The following is a 26,933-nucleotide window of genomic DNA, read 5'->3' as shown; positions in this document are numbered from 1 at the left end:
TTTTTTTAGCAACATTGTAGGTACTATTTAAGAATGTCACATTGTGCTATTGTTTGATTAGAACTTTCTTGCATTTTTAAGTGGCACTGTACATCAACTTTAATTTGTATTGTCTACATTTTAATGGTATACATTAAAAATGATTAGTATGAAAACATTATTTAATTTGCCTCAAATAATCAAATTTCCATAGATCTTAGATAATAATATATTGTTTGGCCTAAAAGCCTTTCAGAGCGCAATATGTTTTGTAATATTAGATTAAATATGTTGCTTGGAAAAAGGGAAAGGCAAAGACAGTTTTTACTGACTTTTGGAAGAAAGGGGGAGAAGAGTAAAGAAGTAATGTGGATATTAAGAGTATTAAAAATTGAGCACCTTCCTTTCATTCTGAAAAAGAAATCACATTAGTATGCCAAAATGAAGGCTTTAGAAATGTTTTGAAAACATATTCTGTAAATCCAATGTATGGTTTATAAATATTTTAGTTTTAATTAAATACCGGTTGGAATCAGACTTATACTCAAAGATTTTTAAAGTTCATATTTTATTTTTAATAATGAAATCTGATAATAGAATGGCCAGGAGTTTCAAAATACACAATTTCTATTTTGAGTGATATTAAAACAATAATTTAAAAAAACAATTCACCTCAATTTTTAGTGTTATATAACAAAATAAAGAATGCAAAATAATGTTTTGTACCCTCACATCCACAGAAGTATGTTTATACTAGCAACTTGGAGTGGGCTGGAGGGAGAAGGCAGGAGTGGTACTCACTGTCTTCCCTGTTTTTGGAGGAAGAATCACAGCCAGCCCCTAATGCCTGCTAAATTAGAAGCTTAGTCCAATAAACCTCTCTCATGAAAAGACTGGGAGATAGGCAATTTTGCCCTACTCCCTCTTTGGTGAGCCCTTGATGATTAGATGTGGTCCAGAGTTTGAGACCGCTGTTAAGAATTTCTTTGTTTGCTATAGTCTTATGGACCTTGTGGGCACAAGCCTGGCGGCTTTTAGAGCTAGGTGTTTTGGGAGCTCTTTCTTCTGGTGAGATTTTAACATTTGGGCTGCTACATGTGGAGTTCCAAGCCTTTCATTCCTCAGGGAGTAGCTAGGAGTTGGGGGTTTCCTTCCTGATTGTTTGATGCTGTGTTAGGAGTGGGGTTTAGGGTGAAAATGTGTTTCAGCCTTTCCTCACCATTTTGATGTGGGTCTTTTCTCATTCATCCAGTGTGTAGGAGTCGCTCAGCTAGTTTCTGGACCTTGTTAAAGGATGAGAGGGAATTGCTCCGTTTGTAGTTTTATGTTTAGTGCATTTGTGGGAGGAGAGCTCAAGATCCTTCCATGTTGCCCTGTTGGCTGATTCCCAGTAAATATTCAGTTTTCATTATTTTGATTATGAATTAATTATTGATATTTATTGACAAATTTTATTTATTCATTTGAAAATCAACCAATCATGTCTTGTTTTCCGTTTTGTGTTGTAAAATTTGTATTTTTCTTATTACTTTCTAAGATATTCATGTATTACAGAGAAGAACCCATTAACAATAATAACTATACTACTACTACTAGTTAATTACTAATGGAATTTATTGTTTTCTTTAAATTTTTTTTGCAATAATCTTTACATTTAACTTTTACTGTTCTTTTCCTTTGGGTTTATTCTTTGTTTTGTTTTTGCTTTGCCGTTATAAGGCCCTTATCATCTTGAAACTAGCTAAATAAATAAATTTATATTAGTTCTTGTTATTTTTTTTCTCGTATGCCATTTAAATTTTTGGTTTAGGAAATATTTCAAAAATATGGAAAACGATAGAGAATAACACAACAAAGATTTTCACATTCATCATCCTGTTCTATAAAACTCACGTGCTGCCATACAGTTTAAACATGCTCAAATCACAATAAAGCTATCTAAACCCAGTATATGCCTAGTATATGTCAACATTTAGTATTTGTGGCTTTCTTTTTAACCCTACTCACTATTGAATTGAGTGATAGTTTATCATCTAATCTACAGCTGCCTTTGAAGTTGATTTGCACATATCTTTGATCAGTTTTCAATATCTAGTAGGCTTTCACCTAAAGCAGTTCTGCTGGATTAAATCCTGCCATCTTCCACCACCCCCTAAGTTTATTTTTCAGTACTTTAAACCTATGGAGTAAATGGAAAAGTACAGTACTAAGTACTACTAGCAGAGTATTAGAGTATTTTCTCTCTATCCCTGACTATAATGTTTTGCTTTTATGATGGGTCTTTCTACAATGCTGTGTTCTGTGACGAGTTCTATTCTCTACTGGTAACCTTTATCCTCTGACAGTGACAAGCTTTAAGTAGTTACAGAAATATAAGTTGATTATTTTTTCTATAAAACAAATTTAAATTGATTAAATATTTAAATGTTAAAGAAAAATTTGGATTAAAAAAATCTTTGATTCCAGAGGATTTTTGGAACAAAGTATAAAACAGAGGAACTGTAAAGGAAACATCAGAAAAATGTGACTTCAAAAAGTTTAACACTTTTCTATAGGAAAACTAAATAAAAATTACTATAAAACACCTTACTAGAAAAACAAAACTGAAAATTTCCAAACCATAAGACAAATGTCATATATGAAGGTGGAGGACAAATTATAAACTGGGAATAATATTTTAAATGCATATGAAGGCCAAGACTATTACCTAAATATACATGAAGAGTTTACAAAACAAGAAAGAAGGAAGATGAGGAACTCAATGAGCCATAGAAATTGAATAAACACATGAAAAGATGCTTAAATTCATTTGAAATTAAAGAAATACAGATTTTTATTTTTATTTTATTTTATTTTTTTGAAATACAGATTTTTAAATAAGAAAATGTTTTCTCATTTAGGAGATTTTAAAAAGATAATATTCAGTGTTGGCAAAGGTAGGGGAAATAGATATGCAATTGACTCTTGAACAATTCAAGGTTGGGGACATCAGCACCCTACACAGTTGAAAATCTGTGTATAGCTTTTGACTCAACAAAAACTTAACTGCTGATAGCTTACTATTGACTGGGAGCCTTACTGATAACATAAGCAGTCAATTAACACATATTTTGTGTGTTATATGTATTCTATACTGTATTTCTATAGCTAGAGGAAAGAAAATGTTAAGAAACCCATAAGGAAGAAAAAATGCATATCAGACCTGTACTATATTTATTGATACTGAAAGTTTATGTTGTCTGTTTACAAAAATGAATTGTCAGTGCCTACATCAATATTGTCTTATATGATACAAAATACTATAGGTATTATATGTATTATTAACACTAAATATCAAAAATGAAAAGATAATGTGAAAAGGAAATTTTTATTTATTTACAGGTTTGATGACTCATGCATTAATAATGAAGAAGCAGCAATATGATTGCTTTATGGTAGCCTAGTCACTAATGAATGGTTATAAAATTTTCATGGCATACAGTATTACAATAATTTTCTTAATACAGTATTGGGCACAGGGCGCCTGGGTGGCTCAGTTGGTTAAGCGACTGTCTTCGGCTCAGGTCATGATCCTGGAGTCCCTGGATCGAGTCCCGCATCGGGCTCCCTGCTCGGCAGGGAGTCTGCTTCTCCCTCTGGCCCTCCCCCCTCTCATGCTGTTTCTCTCTCTCTGTCAAATAAATAAATAAAGTCTTAAAAAAAAATACAGTATTGGGCACATAGTTACTTTTTAAAAAAGCCACTTACCTGTGATAATATGCTGATACACAGTTTCTCCAATGATGAGAGAGGCATACTGTACAGTGATAAAATTCTTTGAAAGCAAAGTTATAAAACAGTAAGAAAACTAATATCTTACTAATTACATATTAAATATCACTCACTTTATGCCTATGTAAGGATAAACTATCCACTTCCATACAGGTCTTGTATATGATGTTCTACACGGTGAACACTTAGCCACTGATGATGATGATGGTGACACAAAAACATTTCATCCAGTTCTTGCAGTTTTTATATTTTCACACAAGGACACACACATGCACAACAGATAAGTTTGTTGACTATATGTCATAATGATTATTTACTATTCATTAAGTGGAAGTGGATCATCAGAAAGGTCTTCATCCTCATCATTTTCATGTTGAGTAGGCTAAGGAGGAGGAGGAAGTGGAGGTGTTGGTCTTGCTGTCTTAGGGGTGGCAGAGGTAGAAGAAATGGAGGAGGTGGAAGGAGAGGCAGGCACTCTTGGTGTAACTTTATGGAAATACCCGTAATTTCTCTCTGACATTTTTGCTTTTTCCATTTTTCTAAAAATGTTGCTATATGGTACCAATCAGTCCTTCTTCCACCATTTGCTTTAGTTTCAGTGCTGATATCATAGAAGGGTCCATGTTATAAGTGAATTCAAAAGCAGTCTTCAGTAATCAGAACCCTTCTGCCACATTGTCTAATGTCAGTTTGTTTTCTGGCACTGCTTCTTCTGTGTCTTCTTCCTGATTTAGAGGCTGAATTAGAGATGTGTTTGGAAGCAAGTAGACCTCATGGGGTGGATGGGGGCATTGTCCAATATCAAAAGATGGATGTGTTTGTTTTCCCTTTGGAGTGCTGAAATCAAACTGAAAAAAATGGCTCTTTGAATGTAGTTTTAATTGCTTTCTACATTTTTTTAAAGATTTTATTTATTTGTCATACAGAGAGCGAGCGAGAGAGCGCACAAGCAGGGGGATCAGCAGGCATAGGGAGACGCAGGCTCCCACTGAGCAAGGAGCCCAATGTAGGACTTGATCCTAGGACCTTGGGATCATGATCTGAGCCGAAAGCAGACACTTAACCAACTGAGCCACCCAGGCATCTCTGCTTTCTACAGTTTTTTAATTTGGTTTGTGGGCCATTGTAATTGTAATTTTTAATTGCCTTCAAAGAATGAAGATTTAAAATAAATGTCTCACTGAACAGGTTAGATATCTCAGTTGCTTTTGGGTCACTGGTTTATAGACTTTCACACATGTACACACACCACACACACACACACAAATTTCTTATTAGATTTTGGACTTCTTAATTCAGCTGATTATGCTTAATGCCCAAGATTCATACTACTGTACTACAGACTTTTATTCAGAGCAATACATCATCAGTTCATTATGATGCCACTCAAAAAAAGACCTGCAGAAATGATTTATTATTTGGAGATGATACATTTGATGGTTTTTTGGAAAACTTTTTTTCACTCCATAGTCAGATATGTTTTATTGTCAAGTGCATATTTAGATTAGGTTCTTGAATTGTAATGGTGATCTGCTGCCTTTATTTTTAAAATAAAATTTGACTGAAAATGTTTGTCATTTTTTAATGTTAGCCAAAGAAATGCAGCTACTATTCCATATTAAGCCTGCATTTCTTCCTTAAATTCCACTTAGGTTAAATTGGTTTTCTTTTTCTCTGATTTTTAATACCACAAAATAACTTCAGAACCGATTACAGGTTAAGTGTAACAATTAATGCTTTAATTTCATAGATCTCACTGTGACATTTTTCCTGATAAAGTAAAGCAGTCCATTGGCAAAAGTGCATGTATTTTTCTTTCCTTCTTATTTGTGAGATTCTATTCAGTGATACTCTTTTCTTTGATTATCAAAGACTCTCACTGCAGACAGTGCTATTGCTTGTGCCAAAGAATATTTCTGCAAGTTGCATCACTAATGCTACTTGCCAAGTTGAGTGTGTAGAGTTTCTCATCTCCTATTCATGTTAATCAATATCAAGCACCTGTGGTTGCTTTAGGATGAGACTGTAGTGCAGAATACATGAATTTTGTCCTCAGGAAATTTGCAGTGAAGCAGGTGCTGGATGGATCCCTGCTCCCCCCACCCGCCCCCGGCCCCGGGAGCTCTGTTAATTCTACCTTCAGTAGGCCTGATGTTTGAATAAACCAGATGTCTAATAAATTATTTTCATGCACAGAATTTCAGCTTTGTGTACCCTAGTATAGCTTGGTCTTATTCCTTACTGTAAGAAAGTTTAATGGCAATGTGATTTACGGTTTTGTTTTGCTTTTTAAGAGGGGAATATGAGTGATTTAATTCATGGGTACTTTTAGAACCTGATAGATAATTCTACTGCTTTTGTTTTTCTAATTAAAGAATTCCTAAGTACCTTGGGAGAAAAAAAAAAAAGGCAGTGCCTTACCAGCAAGGTACTGCCTGACTGTAGAGACAAAGCACCAATAAAACCAATCCAGAAAAAGGATTCTTGTCCAAGCTTTCTTGTTGTACAGCCACAAGACTGGCTGCTCGTGTTTATTTTCTCCCTTCAAGGTTTGGGGTAGCAACGTTATAGATAAGGGCAGTCCTGATCATAAACCTGACTGCACTGGCACAAAATAGAGTTAGCCTATCTCTTCCTGCCTTAAATCCTGGTGCTTGTTTCATTTACTAATAATGTCCTTTACCATTTTTTGTTTTCAGAATAGGGCACTTCCATTTGCATTTAAAACCTATCCAGGCAGATATCCTTTCCCTTCAACGATTTTCTTAATGGTGTCTGGGAACTCATCCTCTGCCTCTTGGTTGGCAGAAGCTGCTTCTCCTATTATCTTGACATTTTCTAAGCCAAACCTCTCTCTAAAATAGTCAAATCATCCTTTGCTGGCATTAACTTCTCCAGCTTTAGTGCCTTTACCTTCCTTTTGGCTGAAATTGTCATATAATGACTTTAGTTTTCCTTGAATCATATTAGAGTCTGTAGGTATGCCATGCGTATAGCAGTCCCGCACCCACAATAAAAGCTGCATTCTCAAGACAAGATACGAAATCACTTCACAAAGGGTGCGAGGTTTTCGCGTCTGCTGGTGTGGCTGCCGCGGTGGTCTTCTCTTCGTTTACACTGGCCCTTAACTCCGGGGGCATTTATCTTGAAACGGTGGGCTGCAGACCTCAGTCTGTGCTACATGTCAAGCAATTCAACTTCTTCTTGTAACGCCGTGACTCTTCTCTGCTCTTTAGCAGCGCTTCCAGCCTCACTAGAGGCACTTTGAGTGGGCCCCATGGGGTTAGTCCGGGTTTATGGTATTGCACTAAACATCGTAAGAAATATGTGAGAACCACAAGAGATCACGTTTTGCTGTGGTATGCAATTCGCTGGAGAGAGAAACCGTTCATGTGGGGGAATTAGTGTCACCCAGTGTTTTAGGCGGATAGTCACAGCACTTGAGCTCACTGCAACAGCAACAGAAGGTGACCGCCACAGCGGTACCGTATGTGCTAAAGTTAATTTTATGCAGTTTTGATTTAATACTGCGTCTTCACGTTTGCTTTCTTTTCCGGCATCTGCAAATGGTGCCATGTACTGTCTGTATGTTTGGGTACATTTTAACTTTTCATAATAGATTTGTGTATACTTTATTGTAGCAAATGGTAAAATAGATTTGTGTATATTTTATTGTAGTAAATGATAAAATCTACATATATTCTATGCACTCACGACATACCTTTTTCTTAAATTTTTCCATATTTCCAGGCTATGCGGTTCATCTGTGAGTTTTTCAAATTGTTGCGAATCACCAAAACATTTTCCAATATACTTAATTGAAAAAAATTCTGTGTGTAAGTGGACCCATGTAGTCCAACTCATCTTTTTCCAGGGCCTGTGTACTATTGGGGGAGTTTACATTGCTAAAACCTTTCTGAGGTTACTTGATAATTTCAACCGAAAGTTAATTTGCACATATCCTTGCCTTAACAATTCAGTTTTTAAGGAATTTATCTTGGCATTTGCCCGAAAGTGCATAAACATATATTTATATGTTTTCCCTTATTATGTCATTGTTTATAACAATGCAAAAATGGAAATGAGTTAAATGTTCACTGGTGAAGGCTGATTAAAGTAATAGAGTAGAATAATAGGCTTTCCTTTTTACTTTGTATTTCAATTTTTTACAATGAGAATGTAGTGTAGTGATGGGAAGAGAAAATAGAACAATACCTGATTACATCAAAGATGATCTATACTGGCCCTTTGGATTTGTTAGCTTTTTTTGTTCATTTCATTTTGCTCTGTGTGTGTGTGTGTGTGTGTGTGTTCCTTTTTAATTTTTCCTATGAGTTCTCTGGCAAATTTGGAGTGTCTTCATGAGAGATATGAATTAGGTGCTTTTCTAAACTGAAACCATGAGGTTTCTTTTTTCCTTCTCTTACGCTTGTCTTTTTTTTTTACATGCTTTTGTGCATGTTTACCCGAATTTCTCTTTTATTGTGCAGACATTAATGTGGACTGTCTTTATAAATCAGAAATTCACTTTTCTCAGGGTAGTTGTATCTTTAAGGTATTGGAAGTATCTGTGTTCTATAAAACCAGAACCTGGGACTAGAAAATTTATATTTTGTTTAATATATTGAAATGTAGATTTCCAAAAACTCTAACAAAGACATTTAAAATTGTTCAATAAATAATACTTTTTGAAAAGAATTGATTCATCTCCCTGAAATGCATGAGGAAAAGAGTTTCTTTTTTTTAAGCATGACATTTCTTTAATAATGTCAGTAAATAATAGAGGACTCTATTCTGAGTTTTATTTTTTTCATGTCTAATAAAGGTACTTGTTAAATTATATTTAGCTCATGATCAAGTTACAATTTTATGTCAGTCTTTATGCTTTTCTCGTTTGAAACAGATATAATGATATTTTTTTAAGCTGCATGTTCTAAGATTAATTTATTTCTGACATTGAAAAATAAATTACTTTCAAATAGTACTTGTAGTAGCTATTTGGGGAAAAACCAAGTATCCTCCAAATATCTGATATATTAGGAACTCAATATTTATAATGAGGTATAGTAATAACTAAGATTTACATAGCACCCACCTGTGTACCTAGCACTCTGTGTTGCACATATATTAACTCATTTAATCCTAACGACTAGCCCAGGAGGTAGGAATTATTATTATTCCCATTTTACAGATGAGGAAAATTGAGACATAAGATTTACCCATGGCCATATGATTAGCAAAATGATGAGCCAGGGCTTGAACCCAGGCAACATGGCTTCAGAGTCCATAATCTTCCCTAAGGATGGACACTAGTGCCCGTGCTTAGTAAAGAGTCAGTAAATTTTTGTTAGACTGGAACTAAAATAGTGCAGCATTTAAAAACAGTATCACTTAAGTAGGCTTTTGTTTATAGTACAGGGGAAACAATAAAGCAAAGTTTTCAAAAGAAAGGAAAGGAAGAAATAAGGATATTAGCATTATTTTAGATGATTGTTTTTTTGATTCCCCATGAAATTAAGATATTTTTTAGATGTTTTTAGATGGCTTTAACCTTTGTATGTATGACTCTTGGAAACAGTGATAGGATCCTCGAAGCTTTTTCATCTAATATTTTATTCTGCTTGTTTTGTTTCTTTATCTGTTCAATCAAGAAACATTTAGTGTCACTAAAAAATGTGCTATTAAATTTGACACCAAATATAAACTAACTTGAACAATTCTTTAGTGCTATATAAGAAGTATAAATAAGGAACGAGATGGGATCTTTAAAATATATTTCATTTTTCAGAAAAGGTATTTATAGGAACATCAGGGGAGAATAATTTGGTTTCCTTCATTTCAAATACACAATTTACCTTTTGCTATTGAGATGTATAAACCCTGTTCCATAACATGGAAAACAGTTATTTTTGTGTATGGGTAACATTACCAGAACTCTTTATCTCTCTGTGTAGACAATGTTCAATTCCTGTCATTGCATACCTACTTTGTCATAATTACCTTGCTTTCTCTCCTCTCTTTTTCATAGTTTATTCCTCTCTGTCATCGCCTCTACTCTGCTCCGTCTACATATAATCATAATTATTTTTTGATGTAGGTAATGGAATGCTAAGATATTTATAGTTTACAGAAGGAAAGCCTAGATCATTCTGCTTTCTCTTAAAACTTACTGTGGGAGAGGCAACTTCCAAATATGAATAGTTCTATGACTCATCTCACTGTTAATCTCATAGGAAGAAGAGAAGGGAGAAACACATCTCCTGCATAGAGACTCACTAAATATTTCTGAACATGACCTTCAGCATACATCATGGTGAGAGGGAGTTAGATGAGTGAGTAAGGTTCTTCAAGGCCTGCTTGAGGCTAAAAACAAGGCTGTGAATATAACCCAGCAATTCTGACTTAAAGTTTTGTGGTATTTCAGGAGTACTACCTTAAAATGATCCTTCTTTTTATGTAAGGGATAATTCTTGCCATACTGAACATAATAGATGACACTATTTCAAAAAGTTTGAACATAACAAATTGATTAGAATTTTACTTGTGTGGGGCCTGGGTGGCTCAGTCATTAAGCGTCTGCCTTAGGCTCAGGTCATGATCCTAGGGTCCTGGGATGGAGCCCTGCATGGGGCTCCCCCTATTTGTGTTTCCTCTCTCGCTCTCTCTCTGTCAAATAAATAAAATCTTAAAAAAAAGAATTTTACTTGTAGACATTTCTCTAGGGCTAATGAAAAATTTTGCAACTCTGCTATTCACATTCACACATCCTTCACAAATCACATTCAAAATTTACCTCTTTTAAGTTTTCTAAGTTTATCAAGATAATTTTTAATGCCTTATCCAAATCTGTCTGGCCAGGTCTAGGAACAATTGTGTTCTTTTTAAAAAATCACTTACATTAACTTTCTTTTCACATTCAACTTACAGAAGAATTAACTTCTGGATTTGTATTGAGTTGATAAAATCTGAAGAAATGATATCATGTCAATTAGAGCTATTATAACTGGCAATAATCTTATTTTTTTTTTCCTATCTCAGTAGAATTAGCATTTACAGGAAAAGAAAGGTTACATAGGCCATTTCTGTTCATGTGTTTTACTCTAATCTGCTGAGATATACATTTTTTCCTATAAAACCAATGTCAAAGGTGATCATGAGAAGCTCAGGCATCAAAAGTAAAAGTCTACTTTTTGGATAGCAAAGAGAAGGAAATGCATCTCACATAAAATAGTAATCAAATTTAACTACCTAATGATTTTATGAAAGTTCGTCCTTGATTAGTATGAATGGATATATCCATACTTCTACATCATTGCCGAGATTGTAAGTTGACAGAATTGAATAAAATCACAAAGTATGTGAAATGGTTTTTCCAAAACATAAATGGGGCGACCTGCTTTCCTTTGAGGCTGGTTAAAACTAGTGATTTTTTCTTTTTAAACTGCCTGGAATACTGTCTTCCTGTGATTCTCAACAACTTAACTACCTTTCATTGTTGTTGTTGTTTGTTTAGGGCTTAAAATACTAGAAGCTTTCCTTTTAAAGAGCCAGTTGACATCTCTCCAGGCAAGGAAGATATCACTGAGGGTTACACGTAGTTTCACACCTAATAGAAATAACACCAGTTCTTGTTATACATCTGATACCATTCTAATAATTTTACATACATCAATTATTTTAATTCTATGATTATGTCATTTTTTGATAGGGCCTGGGTTTTCCAGTGAAATGAGGACACCTTAGATTTACCTTTAATTTGCATTGAGGCATAGCTTTTATTTCATCAGACATTTTATCACATTTTCCCTCAGTTTCTACTTGCTCTTTTTGCCTCTGGGAGCTGGACATAGCTTCTAGCCCTGCCAGCCCCTCACTAGAATGGAATTTTTAATGCTCTGTGTTTCTTTGAATAACTGGCTGCCAGTTCAAAGGCTGTCATTTAAGCCTATGACCTAGATTCATGTTCTAGCTAAAAAATTAGACCCGGAGGATGCGAATCAGGCATTTTTAGTTTTTGTGGCAGGACTCAGATTCTGCTGCGAAGTATGTGGAATTTTCTAAACACAGGATAAGGATCAAATAACTAAGTTTAAAAAAAAAAGGCATGAGAAATATCTATCATATCCACTCATCATGTGCCTTTCCTATTTTCTGTGATGTATAAAGGATCACCCACAGAGATTTGATGATCTTACCTCTACATACAATTTTTTCCTGAAATGGTGTTTAGGGTGCCATCTATAGGTGTTGTTTAAATTATTGCTCTTAAACAGTATTTCAGATTTGTCTTAATAACCATTGGCCTAGGAAATTGAGTTGAAATATCAGTCTCTTGGTCAGACAAAATAAGAATTGAAGATGAGTAGGAAGAGCTTAGAAGCATTGATAAAGGACAAAAGCAGGGACTATGTTTTCAGAGAAGCATGGCTATGCTATAGGAAGAGATGATCATGAACAAGGGTAGTATATCTTTACTTGGTAGAGGACACAGTGAATCTATTGAAATTTAGGATAACTAGTTTGATGAATTTTCCTTGGTGGGAACACTATTTTTTAAGAAAACCGATCACTGATGAAGTTTCTTATCTTTGCTTCAAGGCATTAAAAAAAAAAAAAAGGTTTCTGTGTGGCAGTAGCCAAAGCCATCAATCATATATAGGCTAAGCACTGGAAAAAGGAATAGGTGGTGACACCAGGCAGGGTGTTAAGGAGGCAGTAACTATAATAGCTTCAGATAAGAAAATTAAAATGTGTAGTAGGTACAGTCAAGATCTTTGCCAAGCTTTCCTAAACACTCTGAGTATATTGTGTGTACTCAAGATTTCTTCATGCTTTGGCACTCTCTCCCACTTTCCTTTCACATACCACAGAAGTAGCCCCAAAAGATTCAGAAGTCATCTATGCAGCTACTACTGTTACTGCTTATCTTCAGCCGACCGTTCCTAAATATTCTGTTGATGTGGGCAAGAAGAAAACAACTGCTGACATTTATTAGTTGACTTACCGAGTATGGCATTTGGTGTTTGGCACAGCACTTAAACCAGAAATGTGGGGTTTCATGTAAGAATCTCCTCCCCTAGTACCCATACCATATTAATGATTCTTTGGAAGTAGACGATAATGTTGTTGTCATATGCTTGAAGGAGATAATAAGGGCATGAGAAACAAGAGAAGGTGTGTTTTATAAAGTATGGCTCCTCAATGGACTTTAAAAGTATGATTTTTCAGTATCCAAATTTGTTTGACTTACTCGAAACATTAAAATATTTCCTTATTAGCCCAAACCCTGAAGTTCAGTATTGTTTTTTTGCATTGATATTAACTTTTGTGGAATAGTAAGATTATCTAATGCTTTTATGGAATTAGGTATCGTTCTAAGTATTTTACTTGTTTTAACTAATTTGATTATCATAACAACCCTTATGAGATATGATATAAAGACTAGTATTTTCTCCACTTACAAATGAGGAAACTAAGAATCACGGAGGTTAAGTGGCTTGCCTAGGGTCCCTAAAAAGTAAGGAGCAGATATTTGAAACCCAAGAAGTCTAGAGCTAGAGTCTACACCATTAGCCACAGGAGTGTCCTGCCTACTAGAAAAACATTAAAACTTGAAAAGTTTGGTTTTTATACATAATAGAGATGAAAAGATATGTTACATAGAATATGTTATATTTTAAAATAATTTGAGGAGAATGAGTTAAAATTTTTTTCATTGAAATAATTAGCTAATGGTTTACAGGCATTGATCGTGCAACAAATATATGATATTTTATATTTAATTGAGTTTAGAATTATTATTATGGTTATTAATTTCCATGTGGTTTCTGTTGATTAAAAATGTTAATATAACTGTAGAGCATATAAACAGCCATAAATGATAAAAGGGGAAGCCTTTCAACTTAATTGGAATCTATTAAAAATGAAATAAGCAGCCTCATTTGTAGAATAAGTAAAGTGTGCTCACATAGAACAGTATAGCAGGGATAGTTTTGCTTCTTATGAAAACAAATAATTATTCTCATTCCTGTATGAAATTTGATTTTCATTATGAAGTTTGAAAATGAAAGTTTGATCTATAATACAAAAGCTACTTTTTTTAAGAATATGGACCTAAATTTCATAATTCTGTTTATTTTACCTTAAATTTTGACATGCAAATTTACAGTCCTATAAGGAGGGTATAAATTTAGGGATAGTCTTTTAATTTCTTTTTTTAATGATTAAGAGAATTTTCATATTTTTCCACTTATGCCATTGCTTAGTGTGAACATCTATACCACATGGTTTTAGATATTTTCCATGTAAGACATGTTAATGCTCATCCACTGAAATTCTTTTCAGGATATTCCAGCACCTGGCAGCTATGATGTTCAAAAATCATATGAGATGTCCCAAGTTCAACATAAATACATGCCACCTCGTAGTTTTGTGGCTAAACTGAAACATGCCTCCTTTCTTAGTACAACTCCTCGGCGTCTGGAGAAAATGACTGATGGACCAGGTAAGTACAGACTGTTGTTTTAAAGCTATGAGAAAAAAAATCTAAGGCTTCTGTTATAAAAATAAACAATTTTAAACATACCTTTATATTTACCATGCCTCTTTTAAATGTACAGGATGAAAAAGATATCTGTTCATTCAGTGAAAGATTTTAGATTTTTTTTTTTCAACTGTAAGATTTGTTTGGAGTTTTATGTCTCTTAATTTTAACAAAGACCATCTTACCAGTTTTAACTTAAAGCTAGTAAAGTCATTTTCTATCAGGGAAAACCCCCAAATTCTTAATATGCTAGAGTCATTAAAGGAGAAAGGCAATTTACTATGATTTGTAAGATCAATCATATACAAAACACACATCGTGTTATTCTCATGAAATTATTTTAATTTTTCTCAAGTATCAAGAAAACATCCATGCAAAAAGATAAACATTTATTGGGGGGGGTTAAAATTCCAAAAGCAATTTTGATTTTTAAAATTGGGATTAATTCAGCTACTAGTAATAGTGTTCTTAGACTAAAGAATGAATGCAATAGCTTTCCTTAGTAATGAGGATAAATCAGTTAAATGTGTTATTTCACACAGGAAAACTAGATAGAAAACAGGAACGATAGTTTTCAACAGTAATTTTGAAACGTATTGCTAGTAAACAACCAAACTGTTGTAATGACTCTATGAGAATATGAAGAGAAAAACAAATGAAACAGAATGGAGAAACTCGTTCAAGAGTTTCTGATGAAAAACTCGTCAGCAAATGAGAATACTGAGAGCCTGTGATCCATACAGGCTTGCTTTGTTTTTCATTGCCTTTCAATAATCAAGTATATTGCCCAGTTAAAGGTCTGTTATAAGTCAAAATGTAACTTTTCTTCTTTTCTTTTTCTTCTCTTGAGTTACTATACTCTTGCTGATTTTGTCAGGTTTTAGCTTTGTTATGAAATAGAATGCACACACCTTTAGTGTATCCCTGACCACACTCAATATGTGGTCACCCAGAAGGGGTGCAGGGAAATTAGTTGTTTCAAGTTCTGGTACTATCATGGTCACCATCACCAAGCACAATCAAATAATAAATAAATATCCATTTCAGGGTCTCTTGAAGTAAATTATGTTGAACTTCATATTTTCTGAAGAATATTTTTTTTCTCTCTGGCTTTACTGTTCTCTCCATAAAAATTACTGTGGTTGGAAGGCATAGGAGTTTCTGTTAGGTGCGAGGATTGGCACCGCAACTTTTCATCATTTCAGTACTTGGCCTAAGGCGGTAAATTCACTAATTGTTATATTAGTTTCTATTTTACAAAATTCAGAAAATATTTGCCACCTACTTGGCTCTCATGAGAATATTAAAGATTAATAAGACTGTATTTCAAAGTCATTTTCAAAAGCTCTGAAGCTCCTTAGAAGTATAAAATCTTATTATAATATGAAACACATTTCTTCTTCTTGTCAGGCCAACACTAGCTTCTGAAAGAATTTGGGAGAGGAATATCTTCATTATGAAGAGAGTTACTATTTGGAAGTCAAAGACATAGTGATTGTCAAAGTCACTGCACAACTGTGGAGTAGCCAGCTTGCTAAGCAAAAAGAGTTTATTACACTGGTTGAACTAATAAGCCATGGTTTGCCATCCTGCATCTTAAAAGTAGCATATAATTCAAAGAAATGATAGCAGAAATCCCACATGCGTCTATAATAAATACATTAGAAAAAAGTGGATTTCTGAAGGTACTACCTGATACTCTGAGGTATAAAATTTGATTTCCTCTGACATGTGCAGATATCGTAGTAATTAGAATTGTTCATATTTTTAAATTTAATCTACTATTTAAGGTATACCATCCAAAACATGTCTTGAATATAGATTCAGTAGGTGACCAGGGCCAATTCAATTAATATCTGTGCTTCATTCTGGTAATTGAAAATTGACTTCCATTTGTCCTAATTCTCTTACACTGATCCAATCAAAGAAAAGATATTCAGGTGTGATATTATCAACTCTAAACAGATTCCTCATTTTTTATTGATTTTTACTTAGGCTAGGTTTTTTACTAATGAATATGACAAAGAATTCTTGATTCTTTTTAGTATATACATAGTAATATGGTTTTCTGTTCTAAAGTGGGAATAGCACATTTCTGTTTATAATTCTTAATACCGTCTAACTTTTGCTGGGAATATCATCTAACTTAGTATGTTAAGTCTTGTGATTTTTTTAAAAAAAAAATCATTGTTATATAATCAAAAGATACAGGGATAATAGTTCTGTTGGTTATATGCTTTGTGTCAATTTTTATCCTATGAATGATATCCTTTCATATCCTATCTTAGAATTAAATTAAGAGAGAAGTGTTTTTTTCAAGAAACAACAGGTGTTGGTGACGATATGGAGAAAGGGAAACCCTCTTACACTATTAATGGGAATGCAGACTGATGCAGCCATTCTGGAAAATAGCATGGAGATTCCTCAAAAAGTCAAAAACATAACTACCCTACAATCCAGCAATTGCATTACTAGGTATTTACCCAAAGAATACAAAAACGCTAATTCAAAGGGATACATGCACCCGATGTTTATAGCAATGTTATTTATAGTTGCCAAATTATGGAAAGAGTCCAAATGTCCATTGACTGATGAATGGATAAAGAAACTGTGTACACACACACACACACACACAGTGGAATATTAGCCATAAAAAAGAATGAAATCTTGCCATTTGCCATGGATGTGGATGGAGCTAGAGTATTATGCTAAGTGAAATGAGCCAGTCAGAGAAAGGCAAATACCATATGATTTCACTCATATGTGGAGTTTAAGAAACAATCATAGGGGGTGCCTGGGTGGCTCAGTCGGTTAAGCGACTGCCTTCAGCTCAGGTCGTGATCTCAGGGTCCTGGGATCGAGCCCCGTGTTGGGCTCCCTGCTCTGTAGGAAGCCTGCTTTTCCCTCTCCCCCTCCCCCTGCTTGTGTTCCCTCTCTCGCTATCTCTCTTTCTGTCAAATAAATAAATAAAATCTTTAAAAAAAAAAAAAGAAACAATCATAGGGGAAAAAAAGAAGGATGAAAACCAAGGAACATACTCTTAACCATAGAGAGCAAATTGATGGTTACCAGAGGGAAGATGGGTGGGGAATGGGTTAAATAGGTGTTGGGGATTAAGGAGAGCACCTGTCAGTGATGAGCTTCAGGTGATGTATGTAAGTGTTGAATCACTAAATTGTACACCTAAAACTAATATTATATTGTATGCTAACTAACTTGAATTTAAATAAAAACTTTAAAAAAAGATTTTTAATCATATTATTAGTCATTTAAACATTGGTAATTTTATTTTACCTTAATACTAGTGGGAAGGACCTTTTTGGGTTGTACATCAAATATTTTATAAGTCAGATAAAATTATTTTGTGTTGTTATGTGTGTATATACATATACATACAAATAAAACTATAAAATGGAATCAATTTATACAGCATGATAGGCATATTTCATTCCTTGAGTCATGACATTACTAAAAATTCAGTAGTTTGCCTTATAGAACTTAATGTATATTTTTATCTTTCTACCTATAAATAGAATAATTGGAAAATTAAAATTGATTACTGGATATTTTACATTTGTAGTTAAAGTGTTAAGAAATGAGGTTATAAATGATATATTATGAGTTATGAGTTTGGTTGATAAATGAATAATAGTCTTACGGGATTTATCAGCTTATAGGGCATTCATTCAATTGATCAACATTTTATGGTGATATATTTGTTTCAAAATATTTTAGAACTTTTATTAACAGCATGGAAGTAGTTTTGTTTTATTCATAAATGAAGTCTTTTCTTTGCATATATTTAAGAAAGATAAAATTCATTTTCATTAGTCTAAATTAAAGAGGGAAATAGTATATTTGCAGTCAGTATAGCTTAGACCATTAAATGTTGCGTAGCCAGTGAAAACACATTAGAAAAATTTAATGAAGAGATTATTAAATGAGGTGCATCACATTATAAAGCAATATACTCTTACTGCACCAAGTTTTAATTCACAGATACGTAAATGATTTTGTGATTGATCCAGCTCAGGTAAAGTAAAATTTTTGTTAAGTGGAAGAGGGCTTAAACATTACTTTATTGCTCATATTGACCTGGTTTTAGACATTGAGAGGAGGGAAATACTCAGCAAATTTAAAAAGAAAGTGAATGAAAATATCGAGTGTAGAAAACCAAGGGCTCTCATACAATGTGGTGGAAATATAAGTTGATATCAGTGATTCTCAAGGGCAGGCTGGCAGAATGTTTCAAATATATATGCCATTTAACCCCAAAATCCTACTTCTGGGATTACCCTAGGGAAATAATTAACGCTATGCCCCAAATTTAAGCATTAAGGAAATTTGCCAAAGAACACTAGTAATGAAAACTTTAAAATGTCCTAAATGAAAGAAAAATGTGGTCTAGTTAATTCTCATACATCAGATGGATAGAGTCCTATGAAAATTTTTAACATGGTATATATATTTAAATCTGGTAAAAAGATAAGATTCATTTGATTAATCATTTAACAAATATTCACTGAGGGTCATTTAACAAATATGCACTGAGTGTCTCTTTTGTATTCACCACTATTCCAGGGCCTTGAACAAAATATAAACGTTGTTTCATAGAGCTTAATTTGAGGTATAAGAGACATTTAATGGATTAGACATTTAATAGAAGAAATATATCAATAGATTGATACATGAAAGAAAGCAAAGAAAAAATAGAGAAAAGAAGAAAAAAGAATGAATACCAGGTGGTTATAAATGCTATGAAGAAAAATAAGAGAGAGAAGGAAGACTGGGAGTTCAGAATGGGTTGCACATAGTTTCAAAGAATGTTATTAGAGAAGGCCTCATTGAAAAAACAATATATAAGTATAAATCCTTCGATTTGTTAAAGATTTTGTTTTGCTTTTCAGTTTTTTAATTGTTTTCTCTAAATGAATGTACATTGCTTTATAGTAAGTAAAAATTATTTTAAGATTTTTAAATGAAGAAAAACAATTGAATTTTAAAGCATCATTTTTACTAAAATCAAATATTGAAATGAATGGAAATGCCACAACATGTGTGGCATATAAGACAATATTTGAAGGCTGAACATAAGAGGTACTGAGACTTACTTTATGTAGAAAGTATAGATCACTTCTCATGAAAATAACATTGTGATTTCTGCATCACATTCCCACAGGAATTTATTTCAGGAAACAAATATAATTTATCTTGGAAGTTAATTGAACATATACCATGTAGGTAGTTTTGTTCACTTTTTCAATAAACATAAGTAATACCTTTGATATAAAATCAGTATAGTGTGAAAACTAATTATTTATTCTATTTTCTCAGTGGCTTGTAATATTATAGCCTCAGAAGTGCTATAGAGTTTATCAAAATGGAGTTTATCTCTCTTGCTGGATACTGTTAACCTAGTGCAGTAAATACATAATTTTTGTTGTTTTTCTATAGCTTACAGAAATGCTTTTGGTATGTTAAAATGCAAGGTAATTTTGAGTATAGGCAAAAATAGATCAGATCAGTTTTGAGGATTTGTTGATTCTATATCTTTATTAAAAATGATGGATGAGTGGTTCAGTCAGTTGACTGACCTTAGTCGGGTTCCATGCTGAGTGTGGGGCCTGCTTGAAATTCTCTCTCTCCCTCTCCCCCCTGCCCTCCCCCCCAAAAATGATGGAAATGTTATTATTGAAAATGAACAAATTTTATTAGTTTCAATCTCAATTTCATTTTATTGGGTACTTTATATACATTTCAAGTAAATTCTCCTTATTTATACATAATTTGCAAATGATCATATTTATTTTGAAGATTTTATTTATTTATTTATTTATTTGGGAGAGAGAGAGAGAGAGAGAGAGCTCTGAGCAGGGAGCCTGACTGGGGGCTCAATCCCAGGACCCTGAGTTCATGACTTGAGCTAAAGGCAGAGGCTTAGCTGACTGAGCCACCCAGGTGCCCCTCATAATTATTAATAGGCATATATTAAAGGCAGAATTATCCTATGCATAGTACATTGAGTTTTTGGAGTTATTCACTTTTTGAATACTAAAGAATCTTGAAGACTATGGGAAAAATTTCATTTGAGAAGGAGAGAATAAGTATGCAGGGGGCAGGGGTAGGAAAGAACTGGTACACAATATTGTAGAACATAAAGGATAATAGAATCAAAATCTGATGTAGAGTTATAGCCTTAGAGTAGCAAATGGTGTAAAGGTGTAAAGAGTTGATGATATATGTATTTTACATAGACAAGGAGAGCTTATCTCAAACATTTTGTGGGTATAACTTTATATAATGGAGTGAGTTATAAATTGATAAAACAAAGAGGCCACACATTTAAAAAATAATTATATTAGCTTGGATCTAAGAGGGATAGACACAGTATATAAAATAAAAAGAGGTTTTTGGACTTTCAAATTTCTATAGGTAGGAAGTTGGCTGAAAAACCACCTACTTGCAAACATGGGCTACTTTTCATGGAAAAAGAATGACTTAAGAGAATAGAACTAGAAACCCACAGAATGGAGTCATGAAACATACTGAATAACTCCTAGGAATTAGGACTGGACCCTTATCTAGGAACTGGCAACATGTACTCTACTGAATTTGAAATGCCATGAGCCTATGACTGCTATGTCCTTCCTATTTTTCTCCCTTTGGATAGCTGTGTTGATAGCCTTTATCTTATGTCTGTTCTACCATTAGTCTATAGGATATCTGTGGGGCAGTAAGTTGTCTCTTTAGTTCAGGGCCTTTAGATCAAGAATGGTATTCAAAGAGTTGTACAGAGGAATTAAATCAGAGGAGTCTCATCCCATTTGAACCAGAATTCGATGACAAGATTCTGAACTTCAAGTTAATGCCATAATGGGATGAAATTTGGGAGCCTTCACAGTAGGGTTGCTTGTATTTTACATAAGGGAGATGTGAAATATAGCCAGAGAATGGACTATGGAAGTTAGTGTTTTCCAAAGTTTTTGCCACAATATATTTAATCCTGTATGTTCTTCACACAGTGCAGAATTAACACTGTTCTCACTGAGTACTTGAAGTTTATTTCTAGTTCCTTGGTGGACCTTTGGTATTGCTTCTATAAAGTGTAGCAAAAGAGTTGCTATGTGACTGTTGAGGCTAAATCGTAAAAACTTCATGCACTTTTGGATGGTCCTCTCAGAATGCCTACTCTTGAAACTAGCCGTTCTACCAGTGCACAAACCAAGCAGCCCAGGAGAGGTCCGTAAGAGGAAGTGAGGCTCCTAGGCCTAGCTGCCAGCCAACATCCAGCATGGACTAACCAGTCTTATAAGTGAGTGGGAGTGGAAGCAGAACCTCCGGTCCCCAGTCAGGCTGCCCCAGCTGACACCCTGTACTGATGAGATGAGCCTTTTCTTCTGAGTCATGCCTAAAATGTAGATTTTTGAGCAAAATAAATAATTAGTGTTGTTTGAAGCCACTGGTATTGAGGGGTAGATTTTTACGCAGCATTAGATAATTAGAACAATTTCTAAGCAGAGAAAGACAAATGAAGGCAGATAAAGTTAGTGCTAAGTAAAATATGGAATAATTGGACTGGTTGGCAAGACAAGGCTTCAGTATAGGTCTCAAAGGTGATGTGATCCAAGAATAGGAAGTTGATATTCTATGTAATTATTAAGTTGAAGATGTATTCATTCCTATAATTGAAGTTGAATCAAGAGTAAGGTTAAGTCCAGGATTAGAAAGGCTATTAACAATAATATTAAGCTATCTAAGAAATATTTGATAGGGTAATGTCATAAGATGATCCATGTTCTGAAATCATATAAGAAGGTGGAAGAGAACATTAGAGTTGGGTAGATAATAGCCAGACAGAGGAAAATTGCTCAATTTAGATAAATTAATGATTAAAATCTACGTGTTGTATTTGAGTGAAAGTTTTAAGTTTTCAAAGCATTTCACATACATTACCAGATTATCACAACTAGCTTATGAGTTAATGATCACTGTCTTTATAAGGAAGAAAATGGAAAGTCAGGTAACTAAAAAGAAAAAAAGATTTGCTCATATTAATACAGATTGAAAATAGTAAACAGGAATAAGACCCAGATGGTTCATTTTTTTGTTCATTCATTCATTCTTTATAAAAAATACTTTTTGAGCACATACGATGTTTCAGGCACTGCTACTCAATCCTTGTCATCAAATATCTTATATCTAGCAAGGGAGAAAAATGTCCACTGATAATTATAATAAAAATCAATTATTAGTGTCTCCTACATTACAACGGTTTCCAAAATCATGTATAAATTTATTGGCAAGTGGATGAATTAATGTTATTTGAGAGTGAAAGTCCAAGGTTGGTAAAAATTTGAATTATATTATTTTCTTCAAATTAAATCAATGGAAGGAAATAAAAAGCTAAGTACAGTAATATCTGTATTGTAGAAAGACATTGGAAATAAACTGTCTGCTAATGATAGACTATTTGAAATAATACACAGAAGTCAATGGAATATTATTTGATGATGAAGAATCATAGCATTTTCTACTGCAGTGCATGTTCCTTTAGTGTGAATTAGCTCATATAATATTTTATAAGAATAGGGCAAAGAAATCAGTAAAACTCAGAAATTGTCTTGGCTCAAATGCAGTTATGTTTTGAGGCAACAAATATCAAACTTTCTTATAATTAAAGAGAAAGACTTAACTATATATGAAGAACTTAGAGAAAATAAGCCGAAAATTACATAATTGTGCCTTCTTAGTGTTGATTGTTACTGATCTGTTGCACTTTTCATCATGTTAAGATTTTGAGGAAGCTAAAAGAACAGATAAAGAGGTTGCAAAGACATTTCTCTTTGTATTAAAAAACGAAACCAACCATGTACCCCCTCACAAAACAAAACAAAACGAACAAAAAACCCCCAAACAAAACAAAGCCTCACAACAAAAATCCTTGATTCATGAAGTCTTCATCTCAGGTCAGATTTTTATTATATTTTTTTCAGACTTTTGTTATTGATGAAACTTGTTTTTATTAGGAGTGAATGCCCTCAAGGACCTAGTCCTTGCGAAATAAAGAAGCCTAATCTCTAAAGGCTGCAAAGAATGGGATGGCACTGATGCCAAATGTAGATTTAACTTTACTCTTTTTTATTTTTAAAGATTTTATTTATTTATTTGAGAGATAGCAGAGTGAGAGAGAGCACAAGCAGGGGGAGGGGCAGAGGGAGAGGGAGAAGCAGACTCCCCACTGAGCAGGGAGTCTGAGAGGCTCAATCCCAGGACCCTGAGATCATGACCTGAGCCAAGGGCTCGGAAAACTGTTAGTGCACAGGTTTCTAAGTTCTTTTTGTGTGTGATAAAATACACATAACATAAAATCGATCATCTTAACAATTTTTAAAATTTTATTTATTTATTATTTATTTATTTATTTATCTTTAAGATTTTATTTATTCATTTTAAGAGGAGAGAGCACATGAGCAGGGGGAGGGCCAGAGGGAGAAGCAGACTCCGTACTGAGTGTGGAGCCCGACCTGGGGCTCAATCTCAGGACCCTGAGATCATGACTGGAATCCAAACCAAGAGTCCGACACTTAACCAACTGATGAACCCAGGTGCCTCATTAACCATTTAAAAAAAATATTTATTTATTGGGGCGCCTGGGTGGCTCAGTCGTTAAGCATCTGCCTTTGGCTCAGGTCATGGTCCCAGGGTCCTGGGATCGAGTCCTGCATCAGGCTCCCTGCTTTGCAGGAGTCTACTTCTGTTTCTCCCACTTCCCGCTGCTTATGTTCCTTCTCTCGCTGTGTCTCTCTCTGTCAAATAAATAAATAAAATCTTTAAAAAATATATTTATTTATTTGAGAAGATAGCATGAGTGGAAGGGGCAAAGGGAGAGGGAGAGAGAATTTTAAGCAGATTCCATGCGAAACACAGAGCCAGATGGGGGGCTTTATCCCACAACCCTGAGATCATGACCTGAGCTGAAACCAAGAGTTTGAGGATTAACTGGCTGTGCCACCCAGGTACCCTGATCATCTTAACCATTGTTAAATGTGCAGTTCAGTGGTATTAAATACATTCATAATGTTCTGCAACCATTACCACCATCCATACTCAGAACTCTTTTCATCTTGTAAAATTTAAACATGAAAAATATGTTTCTGTCAGATATAATATTCTTTTCAAGCAAGCCATGTCTACTTTTGTAGAACCAGTCCTCTTTGGAAATGCTACACAACTGTTCCAAATTAAATTAGAATTCAGACACTTGGAACACAGAAAAACAACTCTTTTTGTAGTAGAAAATATAATAAAAGTTTTTAAATAGTTCAGTGTAGGATTATTATATAGTTATATAAAATGTATCTAGACAATGCTATAAATTTATTAAAAGTCAACACTATGTTATGATAGTTTTATATGGTAGCTTTACAGAAAGATTATATTATCCAATTTGTTATACTTATACCTGCATTTCAATTAAAACACTTAACAATTTCCTTTTTCTTTTTGAAATATTTTGAAACCCATTAGTGTGTCAGTGACTTGGATTGCTCTCTAATTGCAAGATATCAAGTGATAAAAATTGATTTTTTTGTGCCTTACTTTGAAGAGTCAGCATTGGTTACCTGAATACATTACAATTCCTTTAAAACATTATTCTCATGTTTTTAAATGTTTTAATTTCTGAGTTTAAGATTATATGTGCAGTTTTTTCTTCACTACAGAATGATTTGCATTTTGAGAAAATGTAATGAAATGTGGAATTCTAAGAAATGTTACAATATTAAAAATACATTTTAAAAGTCTACTTTTTATACATAAAGCTAAATTATACCAACATAGGTTCAGTGTGTCCATCTCTACCCATTTTGGGTATCATGTAATTTTGATTATAAATATATTACAAAGCAATAATGGAAATAACAAATTTATATTTCCAGGAGACAATGAAAACTTGTAGCCTTACCTACTAATAAAAAATTATTACATTAAAAATATTATAGAAAAGTACACAAATTATTAGTTTATATCTCAGTACATTTTCATAAATTGAACTGCCCATGTAAACATTATTAAATGAAGAAACAGAACATTACAAGCATCCTTAACCCCTCCCCTAACTCTGTCCTAGTCACTAACCATTATTCTGGCTTCTGTCATCTTTGCTGTATTTTCACTATTTTCAATAGCGAGGTGTATTATGTGTATGGCTTCTTTCACTCAACCTTATAATTTGTGGCCTATAAACAATGTTGTTTCAGGTGGCAATCATTAGTTTATTCTCAACATAAGAATGTGTCACAGGGGCACCTGGCTGGCTCAGTCAGTTAAGTGTCTGAGTCTTGGTTTCAGCTCAGGTCATGGTCTCATTGGTCATGGGATGGAGCCCCAAGTCAGGCTCTATGCTCAGCAGGGAATCTGCTTGAGATTCTCTCCTTCTTCCTCTGCCCCTCCTCCACTCTTATGTTCCCTCTTTCTCTCTCTCTAAAAATAAATATAAAAAAAAAAGAATGTATCACAATTTCTTTATCCATATTATCGTACTACTGATGGAAATTTGGGTTGTTTCCAATTTAGTGCTTTTATGAGTACTGTTAATAGTGAATGTTGTACATATATTTTTGGTGCATATAAATATACATTTCTCTTGATTTATATGCCTAGGAGTGGAGTGTCTGGGTCATAGAGTCTGGTGGATTTTCAGTTTTATTAGATCTTGCCCAACAGTTTTTCCAAGTGGCTGGAGTGACTTATATTCCCACCAGTAATGTGTGAGATTTGCAATTGCTCCACTATCTCACCAACGTATGGTGTTGTCAGTCTTTTTCATTTTAGCCATTCTGGTTTAGGAGTATTTCATTGAGGTTTTATTATGCATTTTCCTGATGACTAATGAAGTTTAATACTTTTTCATATGTTCTTTGGTCATTTGGATATTTTTTTTGAGAGTCCCTTTTCATGTCTCTTTTCTATTCATCTATTAGATTATTTTTATTATTGATTAGTAGTTCTTAATATATTATGGTTATATTTGGTAGTTATACATACTGTAAATACTATCTCCTCTGTGATTAATTTTCAGTTTCTTAATGATTTCTATTAATAAACATAACTTCTCAATTTTAATATTGAATTTATTAATCATTTCCTTAAAGTCACTGCTTTTACATCTTGTTTAAGAATTATATCCCTATCATAGTTCTTAAATAATTTTGTAGACATTTTATTGCTTTGTTTTTCACAATTAGATCTATAATATTATCTCAACGATTGTTCCAGTTCCACATCACATATATTTGTGAATGAGGTTATCCTGTAATAATCCATCCTTGAATTTTCCTCGTCAGTCATTGTTGCCAGATTTTGTTTGTTCCATCTAGCTTCAAGAAAAAAGATTTGGAAAGTTTTTAATTAGGTATTGCTCTATTTGTAAATAGATAGTTTCAAAATCTCACTGGCTTATAGCAATAGCATTTATTTATTTTTTGCCTCTTCCTTTTGCTTACAGTATTTTCAGTATCATTCAGTTCTAAATTTATAGTAACTTACATTATCATATGTACTTTGACCTATGTTATTTAAAACTATATTTAAATTTTTCAAATGTTTATAACCTTACTAAAATAGTTTTTTAAAATAATTA

The 26,933-nt window shown here is 33.6% G+C and overlaps 1 protein-coding gene across 1 annotated transcript in view; it reads left to right on the top strand.

The window, feature by feature from the left end:
- The window catches only part of STPG2 (sperm tail PG-rich repeat containing 2), a 325,579-nt gene that overhangs the window by 223,337 nt on the left and 75,309 nt on the right, over window positions 1–26,933 (top strand). The window contains exon 9 of the mRNA XM_064582835.1: window positions 14,095–14,254. Coding sequence (XP_064438905.1) covers window positions 14,095–14,254 — 160 coding nt within the window. The remainder of the gene's footprint in view (window positions 1–14,094; window positions 14,255–26,933) is intronic.

The sequence above is a fragment of the Mirounga angustirostris genome, unplaced genomic scaffold (genome assembly GCF_029215605.1).
Source record: "Mirounga angustirostris isolate CCGP_5_RB_7025 unplaced genomic scaffold, mMirAng1.0.hap1 SCAF_2, whole genome shotgun sequence".
In the NCBI taxonomy this organism is placed as follows: Eukaryota; Metazoa; Chordata; class Mammalia; order Carnivora; family Phocidae; genus Mirounga; species Mirounga angustirostris.
This window is presented reverse-complemented; position numbering and strand designations above follow the sequence as displayed.